Source organism: Lepisosteus platostomus, chromosome 27, assembly GCF_059453375.1.
Source record: "Lepisosteus platostomus isolate fLepPlt1 chromosome 27, fLepPlt1.hap1, whole genome shotgun sequence".
Classification (NCBI taxonomy): Eukaryota; Metazoa; Chordata; class Actinopteri; order Semionotiformes; family Lepisosteidae; genus Lepisosteus; species Lepisosteus platostomus.
The window spans coordinates 7891807-7904617 of NC_142637.1; the positions used below are offsets into that span (position 1 = coordinate 7891807).

Below are 12811 nucleotides of genomic sequence, written 5' to 3' on the forward strand. Positions count from 1 at the left end.
TTTTCTTACAGCTCTTCTGTGCCAAAGAAGGCAAAATCATACCAGGTGCTGTGGTGTTTGTGTCTCCTCTCTTTTGTGCTTGGTCTTGCATTGCACCTTATTTCTAAGTCCAGTTACCTAGTTAATTTTTTTTCGCCAGATATAGGGGAGGGATAGACAAGTCTAGGGAGGACTGGACCAGCAGTCTCCTGTGTGATAGCAATTCTGTCTGCAGCTTTGGACTGCATGAAGGAAGGAACTCGAGCTCAGGCTGCTGCTTTTCTCTCAGTACAGAACTGTGTTTGCCGTGATCTGTGACAGCCAGCCCTGCTAGCAGGCCAGCTCCCACTTTTGACCTCCATTATGTCAGACCTAAAGCAACGAAGACTGAAGGACCTGTCCCTCAGGGGGCACGACAGACACAGCCAGGGGAGAAGATAATTGGGATGTCAGTAAACTGTAGCAGCCTGCTGTCTTCTCCTTCAGATAAACAAACATTCACTCTTTTCTGTAAGGCAGGGTCACTGTCCCCATCCTCTGTGTAGGGCCCAATTACAAAATGGGATTTTAATTACAGTTGACGGCTAAGTCGCACATTAACTTAATAGCAATGTAATGTGTCCCTCCTGGACGGGACAAGCCTGTAAGAAGCTCTTGTCACCTGCCAGCCTATCAGCTCTTTAAGTGCAGAAATGAGAGCTGATGGAAGAGGACGATGTCAGCTTCAGCCATAATGGTGCAGGTTATCAGCTCCTTACCTACACAGCTGCACACACAGCCAGAGAGAGGTGCCTTCGGGTTGTCGCAGTGTTCCTGGTGACGGTTTGTATTGAAAGTTTTCCTCCCCCCCCCCCCCCCCCTTCCAGGGAAGAAGAACTCCATCCTGATGCACAAGGTCCAACACGACCTCAACTCGGGCGTCTTCAACAACCGCGAGAACGAGATCATCCAGGAGATTGTCAAGTACGACCGTGAGATGGCGCAGCAGGTGGACCTGCAGCGGCCCCGGGCCATGTCCATGACCCCGCCGCTCCACGGGGGCCTGTTCGCCCCGCCCGGCCAGCCTCCGGTCAGCTCCGCCATCGCCACCCTGCAGCAGGCAGTGGCCATGAGCTTCTGCCCCCAGATGGCCAGCCCCCTGGTGGGCTCGGTGGCCCTGCAGTCCCCCCGGATGGTGCGCCGCTTCCAGGTGGTGCAGAGCCTGTCCAGCCCCGTGTCCATGTCCCCCCTGCAGCCCCAGCCCCCGCCCCAGCCCCCCCAGATGTCCAGCGGGGCCTTCGCTTCGGCCATCTCCAGCCCCCCAGTTCAGAGCCCCCTGGCAGCGGCGGGGCGGACTTTCCAGTATAGCTCCAGCCCTGGGGGGGGCACCCAGTCCGGCTCCCAGCTCTCTCTGGTCCAGCAGCGAGCCCCCAGCCCCCCGCAGCGCCCCGCCGCCCACAAAAGCACCCACTCCTTGCACGCCGGCAGCCTGAGCCAAGACGCCCGGCCGCTCTCCGCCTCCCAGCCCTCCCTCCCCCATGACGGGGCGCCGCCGGGCGCCCCCAGCCCCCCCCAGTCCACCCGCGTCTCCTCCACCTCCATAGGGCCCCCCCAGACCCACCCCGGCACCCCGGTGTCCTCGGGGTACAGGGGTCCGGGGCCCCAGCGGGTCGTGCTGCCCCATCAGATGTCCGTGGCGTCCTACCCACCCACGCCCCCCTCCGGCGCCGCGCCAGGGATGGGAGCAGGCACCGCGCCGGCGCCAGGGGACTCGGGAACGCCCAAGAAAGATTCGGTAGTCAGCCTCCCCGATACGGACCTGGCCAAATCTAGGCTATCTTCCAATTTGTGACCTGGACCGTGGGATCGGCGTGGGGGGTCTTTCGTTTCTTGAGCTCAAAATGGGTCTTGCCCCCCTCCCCACCAACCCTCCTCCCCTTATTCCCGAATCCGAAAATCCACCAAATGTTTGTCGGGCGAGGGCCGAAAAGGAACGCCCAAGACGTGTGTGTTTAAGGATCTGAAGTCTGTACAAATCTACTGACCAATTTTAAAAACTGATGGGATGTTTCTACTCTGCCCACAAGCGTAGATGCGTAACGGTAGTCTCTCCCCACGTCCTGTCTCTGATTCCACCTCTTTTTCTGCTTTCTTTCCTGTAAAGTGTATTCAGACACATAAATATTGTATCGGTTAAATACTGTACAGAATCCAAACAATGCAACCTACCACGAGCTGGACACAAGGGTAATCAGGGACCTGCTACTGGCGACAGTGGTGTTGTCGACGCTTTACAGAGTGGTGTCAGTGTCTCCTCTCTCCCTGTTTCAACGAGCTAATTAACTTGGTGTTTCTGCTCATGGTTATCTCCTGGCATTCGTTTTGGAAAAAACAAAAAAACAAAAGAAAAAAAAAAAGAGCTGATAGTGTTTTAGACCGCTGGTCGATCTTCAATCGATAGGTTACAAAAAAAAAGGGAAATGTGTTGTTTTTTTTTTGGCAATTGAATCTTCGTTGTATATTCTCAAGACCAAAGTTAAGCTTGAACACTGTTTGGGATGTCTGTCATCTTAAAGAAACTACGACGGCGACGACGAAAAATGCCATTTATTTAACTGCCTTGATTCTGACTTTAGAAGCCATATTCTTAGTTTTATGTATGTGTGTGTGTGTGTGTGTTGCTTCGTTCTGTCATGTTACAAGAGTGGCGATTTTGTAGGTTCGTCAGGCCTGTTCTCAACTCCCCCTCTCCTCCCTCCTTCTGCTTTCCTTTCCAAATGCTGGTGCTGAGTTGGCTCTGTCTGTTCTCCCAGCCTGGAGAGTGCTGCCCAGCAGCTGTCAGCGGGTTATCCTGGCAGTGGGGGAAAAGTCGAATGTCAGGAGAGTCAGAGAGCATTAAACTACCGGTCATCCATAATGCCCAAGAAAAAAAAAATCGCTTCACAAGGATCTTAAACTGCCAAAAAAATGTCCCCCACTCATCGGCTTTTCAGTAAGGGATCTATTGGAAATGCTCCCTTTTAAAATACACAGTTCAGCATTTACCACAAAATGGAGTTTATAATGAAAGTTTGGGAGGGATGACAACAGCCTAGTTCAGTCAGACTTGGCTGTCAGTCATTCACAATCAATTCTGTTGTCACTTCCTCTCCTAAAACACTAAATACTGTACGTGATCCCGTTCTCTCCCTCCCACACATCTTTTTACATCCCTCCTCCACCCCATCAGCACCTCTGCAGCTGCCCCTTGGTCACCCCTCACTCTGCAGGGAGGTGGGGGGGTCTCTCTGCCTCCTCATCCTCTGGGCAGGAGGTCGGCCCACAGCCAAGTGGCTTCAGCCAAAATTTGGATTAACCATGATCTTTTCAGTACATCTAATTCTTGGGTGGTGTTATTCGTAGTGAAAAGATGCAATCATATTAATGCCAAAATTCAATATTTTAAGTCTGCACGCATGCAGACATGCATTTGTATATATGTACAGAACCGATGAATGAGCAAGCCCAGTCAAACCCGCTACAGGAAGAAAAACTCCTTACTTAGGAAACGGATCAAGTCTCACCATGCTGAACAGGGCTGATGGGAATGGATATCTGTGCCTAACATACTGATCAGCTTAGGAAGGTCTGCGATTTACAGATACAACTAGTAGATCTGACAGCCAGTTGGAACAGCAGCTGGTAGCCACTTTATTCCCACTGGCACGTTTGACTTGACTGTCCAGATGTTGCCCCCGCGACCAAAACGAGCCCACGGTCACTGGATCTCCGGAGGCGTAGTCCACAGATCCTTCCTGCAAACACAGTGGGATCTGCGTCACTCGGACACGTCCAGAGTAACCCTATGCGTGTGCATGTGCCTGTCCTTTGGCTGGTGTATCCTGCAAGGTTTAGACATTTGAATTCCCAAATTTGCAAGGAGTCTTTCCAGCATCGACATCATTCCAAAGTTGACTGTGATGCCCAGGTATTCCCTGGCGGCAGTAGCAGCACATTTCCTGAGTGGAAAGCAATCTTCTCCAAGAATAGTTTCCCATTTTCGAACCTCTCCCAAGTCCCCTGGTGATTAACGGAGAATTGCAGAGTACAGTTCTGCCCAAGGCAGGACAGCTTCAATCCTAGGGTCAAATGCTTATGAAGGTCTCCATGGCTAGGAGTAGGATTCAACATCCCTTCGTGACCCACTCCTGCAAGCAATACACACATGAGCAGTGCTGTCAGCAGCTGAGGAATGAGTACCTGACTCAGTCTGGTTCCTGTTCTAAGAAGCAGACCGCAAAATGAGCTCATCCCAAGGTGCTAGTTGCAGTTCTTCAGAAAGTTCTTTTTATTTGCAGCTTTCTTCAATAGGGCCAGCACTTATTTTCAGCCACCGCCTTTTTTAATCGGGATCACATACTGGACCAGGCTGGATTTGGTCGAGCTGGACTGGAATGGCAGGTTTTGTTCTGTAGCGTTTCTAGGTGGATTAAATCAGACTGATTCAGTGAGAGTAGTCTCAAGCAGGGGAGTTTGAATTTGACTGAAAATCTAGTTCAGCAATTTGACTTTTTTGAGTGGCGCTTTTCAGAAGTGTGGATTCTAACTGGGGGAACGTGTAGTTGGACGTAGTAGTTCAAATGTTAATTGACATCTGAATTACTGACGCAGAGTACATCAGAGCCTGTGCATTTGTGAAGGGGATCTTAATTTTCACTCCCTGTTTCCTAACTGAAGTACAGTACAGTATAAAATTTTGCAGCCTGAATGTATTGTGGGCAATGAACTGTTTGTACACGCAGCAATGGGTCTTTGATTTGTGGGCTTCAAGGATGTTAAGGATTATGCATTCCATTATTGTTAAATTTATACAGGTTTTACAGTGGAGAAAAAGTGTTTCTGTAATAAAGTAACTGCAGGTGTTTTGGAGATCCAGACACCCATTTTATATGTAAAAAACAACCTGTATTCAGTACGTGATACGATGTAAAACTGGGATACGAAGCATAGAACTGTAAAAGAAAAAAAAACACAGCACTGGATCTGGAGCAATTGGATTTGGACAACACAAACAGTACCTCCCACTGCATCTGTGCTAACTCAGCTCCAGTGACAGTGTTAAAAAAAACGCCTGGCCTGTCACTTGGCCTGTGAAAGTGAATGGCATGGATTGGAGCCCTACCCAGAGACTGTGGCAGTCCTGTCAGTCCTGTGCCAAGCTCTCTGCCCTACCCAGAATTTCTTAATCCTACGAGAAAAGACAAACTGCACCTTGAATTATCACAGGGCAGAGTGTGTATGTTCTGAAATCATCTCAGAAAAAGCTGCTAGTGCTCTTTTTTCAGTTTTAAGTTTTGTTTTAGTTTAAGAACAAGAAAAGCATGGAAACATCCCTTCCTCTCCCTCCATTAGATTGCGATTTCCAGCTCATCTGAAAATTAAGCTGTTCTGTCCCTGTACTGGGCATCAGCAACTACAGTATGTCACCAGCTTGGTACACACTCTGTGTTGTCTGAACAAACTGAATGCACAGAAGAGACCAATTATTAAAGCAATAAGATCCTGATTACCGCAGAGGATTTTACAAAAAAAAAAGCAAAACTCAAAAACTAACCACAACAAAAAATATTCAAAATTGCTAGCATTTTGCACATTTTGCCATAGAGTCTGCTAGATTGATGTAAAAGATTGGTCTTAAAGTAAAGGTTCACTACAGTCTTACACAAGCTTGTGCTGTTTCCTGGGAGAAAGACAGGCCTAAGTGTTCTGTACTGAATTCAGGATTGTGTTAAATTTAATGCTATCACAGCTTGCAGCAAAACATCTTTGGGCCTTCCTGAAGATTGTACAGTAGTTTTCTCACCTTCTGTGAGTTGTAATACTGCAACTCTGAAATGAATGCTTTTAACCGGAAGAAGAAACCTAGTGTATATAAACAATACTAGTGTATTGTTTCCACCAAAGCAGCTGTCGTGTACAAATTCATACCTAGATTAAAGATTATGCACTGTATGCATGAGGACAAGGGTTATGTGCAGGGGCTTAAAAGATGCGAGAAAGCATGCTTCTTTGAAAAATTGCAGCTAGTCAGAAATCAGTTCAATTTGGCAGTTTTGGTTTAATATGACAAAATGTGATCTGAATTACAAATAGAGGCCTACGAAGGAAATCCTTCTAAATTTAATGAAACAGCCAACAGATTGGAATGGCAGAGATGAAGCCCTGACTGGTATCAGACATGAAGTTATCTTTAATGTCTGCCGAAGCAGTGCTTTCTAAATGTATTAGTGCTCTTTTAAGGTGAGGCAATAGGGAGATTGGAGGGGCCTAACTGAAGTCATTTATTCTCTCTTTGTTCCTTGTGCATATAGAGCTGAACACTGAGCCTAGAACTTGAATTAACCCTTCCTGATTTGTGGATTTAAAAAAAAAGATTTGGTTTCCTTTGTCTCTGTTTAAGCATCTCCTGAATTTTTCCAAGTGCAATATGTATACTATAAATGTCAAGAGTTGATCTCTAGCTTGTGCATATCATGTGAGCTATTCTCACTGCAATAAGTGTGCACTCCTAAAAATACTACTCAGAAAGTCTGCAGGAGACACCATTTTTACCTTCATCGGTTTAACATCCCTTTAGGAACCCATGAACTCTAATCAGCCTGCCGTTTTGTGTAAGCACAGCTGTTGCATTGACCAGACAGCAGCTGTGTTTCTGTGGCGCACAGCAACAAAACAGACGAAACCACAGGTATTTCCTCACTGGATGCCTGGTTTGTGGTTCACAGTTCGGAGGAACGTTCCACTCAGGACCAAGTTTCATCAACCTGATTGCTGCTGTCCATCTGCAACAGTTGGGTTGTATAAGAAGGTATTGGACTGGCTGGTGAGGACTGGTCCACAGTGGAACAGCTTTCCATCCAGGAGTAGTCTTATGCGCTGTCAGGCTAAGCCAGTGCAGTGCTTAACAACCCTGGTTCCAGAGGAGCTGGATTCCATTCCAGCTGAGCTCTACATCTCCAGCGCTCATTGATGTCTTAAATGATCCGCTTGCTTGTTTCGATTTTGTTTGACTTGTTTCTTCGCTCAGTCCTGAGTGTCAAAAATACCCCCACCTTAAGAACACTGTTGCCAACAACAGAGTGCTTTTTCGTCCACTTGCCTTCTGTTATTTCTGAATAAACAGCTCTTACTAGTAGGTGAATTGATGATGAGCAAACACAGCAGGAAGTTACACTATCAGACAAACCTACATAGGTGTGGTATTGTCTGGCACACCCACAGTGGGTGTGCCTTGTAACAGACACACCCACAAAGGGTGTGGCATCACATCAGACCTGCCCACAGTGTGTTTTTTTTCCTTCTGCAGAGGACAAAATTCCAATTGAATTTCGAAGAGCTGAAAGCTAATTTATGAATATGCTGCTTGTAGAAAACTGAAATCAGTGAGCCTGTGTTTAAGCACTCAGCTGGAAGAAAAACAAGACGACACTGTTTCTCCAGGACCAGGACTGGGAACCACAAGGACGGCCTCATCCCACTGTCAGCTCACGTGCTTTCCCTCATAGATTCCTTGTATAATGTTTTTAATTTGGGGATGGGGGGGAAAAAACTGATTTTAATTTTGCTCTTGAACGTCGGCTGGTCGTAATTAGAGTACAGAGAAATGATCCAGCTGGAACAGGCTTAGGACAGGGCACTGCGGTTCGCTGTAATGTTTATGATTTAATGGAAGCCAGCCTCACAAATGAAACATTACAATGCTTAATACAGAAGATGCGCCCTCTTAAAAGGCCTGCACCCAGAGGGAAGTGAAGCCAGTGTTTTTGCCTGTTGAAAAGCAGGCAGCAAAGAGGTGACATTCAAATTGGGTTTCTACTTCTGAGCTCTGTGTCAATTCTTGCAGTGGCTTCTAGCTATGTTGTAGAATTGAATCTTTTTCATTGGAATAAGTTTATTTTTATTCTTGACGTTCCATGGAGCACAACGATCCTGGTTTGAACTCCTGAAGTTTGAACCACATATGTGAAATGTTCAAAAACAAAGTGCTAACCTCATTCTTTTTCTAAGTTGGTAATAATTAGCAATATTCAGCACACCAGTAGGGAAGATCTAACTCTTCAGTGACTCATAAGCCGTAAATGCACACTAAGATTTGTACTGGAGGAAATTTCATTATGTACTTTACTGCATACTTGTAGATTTGAATAGGCTCCTGCCTTTCCTTTGTTAGGGTTAATGCAGATTAGTCTCCACCTCAGCAGAAACGGTATGCTCTTGTCATTTCATATCATCTGCAAAATATTGTGGCTACATTTCAATCTTCAGACTTAAGGATTTTCATTGACTCCCATCTGCAATGGAGTGGGGGGTGCTGCATTATGTTTTCAGCTGGCACCTTATCAATTTTGGCCTGGTTGTCCCCACAGTTGTGCCAATCTTACACAAAGAGTAGCGGGTGTAGGGAACAGGTTTTCAAGCCAAGTGTTTGAGGCCCAAACTCTGGACTTCTTTAAAAAAGAACATCTGGAAATTAAGATAAGCCAATCAAAACTGATTCCCACCCAGTCTCTCTGAGTAGTATTTGGTTCCATCCTAGTGTGTGGTGAGTAAGAGGAGGACTTCAATGCTTTAAAATGTTGTGATGCTCTGCTTTATAAACCTATAATGGGAAAGGCTTTGTATTTTTCTGGATCTGTTACTATTCTAATGACTTATATTGGGTCATTTTTATGGGGAATTGTAAAAGGACTAAGGGGGGGTATGGGATAGAGCTTAAAAGAACATACTGAAAAAAAATGTCATAATGACCTACAATAACCACTGCAGCTATAATCTCAATATATCTGTAGCCTTTTTGTGTTGAATGTATGTAAATGATGATGAACACCAGAAAAATAACTCATGCACTGTAATTCAAAAACAAGCAACGAAAAAAAACAAACAGAAATTGATTAAAAGGGAAACCATATTAATTAGCGTGTGTCTGTAGTGTGTGAGCAGCCTGTTGCTCTGGCCCTGTGGGTGAATATTGGGATCAGACTCAGCTGGGGCAAGAGTGATCTGCACTGGTACTGCATGTCCCCACAGTCATCTGGGGTTGTTGCACTCCTCCAACCCCACAGTCCACTGCTTGTCGCTCGAGAGCCTGGAGGGGGGGGGCACTGTCTTCTGGTTTTCAGTCCATGTGACTTGATCATGTCAGCTCTACCCTTGGTCACTTGGTCTATCCCCATTTCCAGGTCTATAACAATAACGCTTAAACGATGCCTATTAAACCCGGTGGACAGGTGGACCCTCCAGAACCAGGAAGGGATATCACTGTCATCGTCCTTCAGTACGATGGTTAACTTAATTACAAAGCACTTGTTTTCTTCTTGTGTCCCAACAGCAATTTCCCAGGGGTTCTCTGAGTATTTCCACTGCTCTCTAAATGCCTTTCGACAGCTGAGATCCATGCACCCACAGCCACACTGGAGAATTCATTCAGGTGTGCAATGGTGTGTTCTCCAGCAAGCATGTATATTAATTGGATGATACTTACTTGACTGTCTTACTCTGAAATGGGGTAGTGCAGTTGGTACTGTAGGTCTCTGGGCTCATGGCTGCTCGGCAGTGGGTTCGAGTCCACAGTGCAGACACTGCTGTTGTAGCTTGAGCAACACGCTTTACCCCAGTTGCTGGCAAGCCACCCAGCTGATTGAATGGGGAGCAGTGCTTCCTGGGGGTCACCATGGGGTGACTCTCATGCGCTCCGTTTGCATTACACTGTGGAAATCGAGCTAGGTAGACGGCCCATCAGTCCACAACTTATCAAGATATGTTGCACTCCTACAACCCTCTTTTAAGGCTTGGAAACTTGCTAAGTGATACCAGTGGAAGACAGAGCAGCAGTGGGAGTGCTGGGAGGCTGTGATGAAGGAGGAACAAAATGATCTTTGATGCTGGCTTAACACTGCAGCTGTCTGTCCAAACCCATGGCTTGCCCAATAGGGAGTGAGCACGTTCGCTATTCAGTAATTTGCTATCCCCCGATAGAAACTGAGGGTCTTTCCCAGTGATATTAAAGCAGCAGGTGAGAACTCACTATATACTATCAGGCCTCAAAAGCAAACCAGCTCTTAGCTGTATCGTTAAGGACACTAGTCCTCCTGGTTCCTCACTTTTCTCCCCCTTCCCTCTGGTCAGCGTTAGAGGAGCATAAAGGCACGAACTTCTAGACTCAGAGAGAGTTTCTTCCCACAAGCTGTCAGATTACTGAACTCTACCCCCACCACTGACTCACACTGATGTTTTTTTTGTCTCTTAAGATGTATGTTATTTAACTTGTTGTTGTTGCTGCAGCTTTTCTGTGTTTTTGGTATTTCCTTGATGTCTTTGTTTAGGAGCATACATGCAAATAAGCATTTAAGTACACTTGTGCATATGACAATAAACTCTACTCTACTTAGTTCCTCTGATGTGGCCAGCAGCATTTCCACCTTGTTGCTACTATATGTACTGCTGGGGGACAGTAGGTATAGACCTACAGACCTGTCTGTGGCAGGTCAGTAGGTGGTACTCCTACCTCTGTGCCAGAATTTCCAATCCAGTGTCCCAGTACGGCACACAGTGCTGTAGGAGGTTCCATCTTTCAGCACAGATATGAAACTGTGGAGGTGTGGAGGCATGAAAATTAGTGCTGCTGCTTCTCAGCCCTCGAGGTTTGAGTTTGATCCCATCCTGGGCTGCCATCTGTGTGGAGCTGACATGTTCTTCTCCTAATTATTCACCCTGGATAAGGGCTTCTGGCTAAGAAAAGCAAACAAGGAAAAGATGTCCTGACAGCTGGGGCCATTAAAGATCCTGTCTGTAGGGTCTGTTAACCCTGGAGTCCAGTGCCTCCTGGCTCAGTTCACCTCTGAGCTTGAACAGTCTGTGCAGTGGGGCTGCTTCTGGGAAACGGTGAATCCCTGGTGACTGCAGCTAATGCTAAAATGTTTTTAAATGGGCACTGTTGAATGACATTTCAAAACAGTTGTTAATCTTACGAGACTGAGGAAAAAACTCTCCATGTTATTTTCATGGGCTCCTACAAGTAGTTCTTGAATAAATATCATGATGATTTTGTTCTTTTTTTCCAGTCCTTGCAGCAATTAGAGTATCCTCCAAATCTCAGGACTGTATCCTCAAAATTTAGATCGTTTCAGTGGAGGACAAACACCTTACCGAGCTCAACAGCCCTGTGATTAGTATAAAAAAAAAGTCATATTCGTTTGTAGCATGTCAAGATTAAGTGGCTGTTCGCCAGAAATTGCATTCTGCAAAATTGAATCTCATTCACTAAGACTTTGTTTCCCCTCTGCAGAAGGAGAGGTCAATAGCAACATGCTAACATGATTCGAGATCAAGCAGAAAGTTATTATTCACATCGATACATGGGAGTAGTCAGCAAGACACTTGTCTTTGAAGGTCAGCTCTAGGTAGGTCTTCTGTAACAGTGATACTGCTGATCCAGCTTTGACAGGTAGTGGAAGATCCTCAATAGCGAAAAACCAGGACACAGGGGATAATTAGATAAATTAAGCCTCTAATTGATTTAATTTAGTCATGAAACCCTCAAGCAGAATAATAACCAGTAGACCCTATAGATCAGTGGGTTAAACTAAATTCCTGGAGAGCTTTAATGAAGTAAATGCTCTCCTCATTACAGTGATCAACAGTAAAATACCTTAAGAAAACTTCCTCTATATATCAAAGATAGGTTAATCATGTTAATGATTGCACACTGTAATGCAAACCAGAGGACAGTAGCTCCTCCAGGAGCCTGAAATCCCTGTTAGAGGTCTTTCCGATTGAAACTGAGGAGTTTAGTCAGATTGAGAACAGGCCAGGACTTGTAACTGCTGTGCAGAATCCACATAAGAGTCTTGCCTGCTGTTATCAAGTATATGTTGTAAGATGCAAATAGTTTTTCTATTTTATACCTAGTGCCTGGGGTTCACTCAAAATGCCATATTGTCTGAAAATATTTTCATTTCTGGAAATCGGTATTCCTGTACAGAAAACCCATCCATTATTTTATTATTGCAAACCTATACTGAGATTTGTTTTGGATAGAATTAATAACGATCTTAAGAATTTATTGTAATAAGTAACCAGGAGAAAACAAACTTGCAAAATGGTTTAACTAGTCATATGAGCTGGTGGTATGTGGTTAATTATTCTACTTTCAAACCTCAGCACAAAGCCTGGTAATATACCTTCTGAGCTCTGTACTCTGTGCTTGGGCACGCAACTACCAACCTCCTGTGCTGCCGTAAATGTGACATAGCAATAGGGGGGCATGCTGCATCTCCTTCCTGGTTTCCGTAGATATCAGTGCAGATACAGCAGAGGTCAGGAGCAGGTGATGATCTTTAAATCCAGCTCAGGCCGGGTCTTGAAAATGTGCACACCTGTGCCAGAAATCGAGCAAGAGAGACCTGGGCAACAGCGATGGAGTTCTGTAAAGAGAAAATCCCAGATATCATGTTAAGGAGTGCTGCAAAGCCTGTGTATTTGAAAACATGCCTCTCTCTCCTGGTTGGCACAAGAAGAGAAACAATCTTCGCTGTAAATACTACCCGTGTCATTTCCCTTAATTCCTCCCTGGGACAATTTCTGTGACTGGTCTCTCGCTTTCATGTTGGGAGGGCTATCTGCAAGGGGATCCCCTGAATTTTGTGCAACGTCATGTAGACTGCTTCTTTCGCTCTGCTAAACAAAGTGGGCAGGAGGGGGACCCACGAGGAAACAGCACATGTCAGCAGCTACTCACAAGTAGGAAGGCTTCAGGTCCCAGGGACAAATTAGATCGGTGCTTGGTGGCGAATGTTAAGGGAGGTCGGGAGTATCA

The 12811-nt window shown here is 45.8% G+C and overlaps 1 protein-coding gene and 1 long non-coding RNA gene across 3 annotated transcripts in view; one reads left to right on the forward strand and one right to left on the reverse strand.

Annotated features, from left to right (window-relative positions):
* Nucleotides 1–8909, forward strand: part of hcn2b (hyperpolarization activated cyclic nucleotide-gated potassium channel 2b) — a 49556-nt gene extending 40647 nt beyond the window's left edge. For both annotated transcript variants that reach the window (XM_088621711.1, XM_088621710.1), the window contains one exon: nucleotides 846–8909. In XM_088621711.1, coding sequence (XP_088477837.1) covers nucleotides 846–1810 — 965 coding nt within the window. In that variant the 3' untranslated portion in view covers nucleotides 1811–8909. The remainder of the gene's footprint in view (nucleotides 1–845) is intronic.
* Nucleotides 2615–12570, reverse strand: LOC148639229 (uncharacterized). Its single transcript, XR_015930763.1, has 2 exons — nucleotides 12220–12570; nucleotides 2615–2809 (listed from the first exon to the last, which is right to left on the reverse strand). It is a non-coding gene; the product is annotated as an uncharacterized LOC148639229 (long non-coding RNA).
* Between the last annotated feature and the right edge of the window lie 241 nt (nucleotides 12571–12811).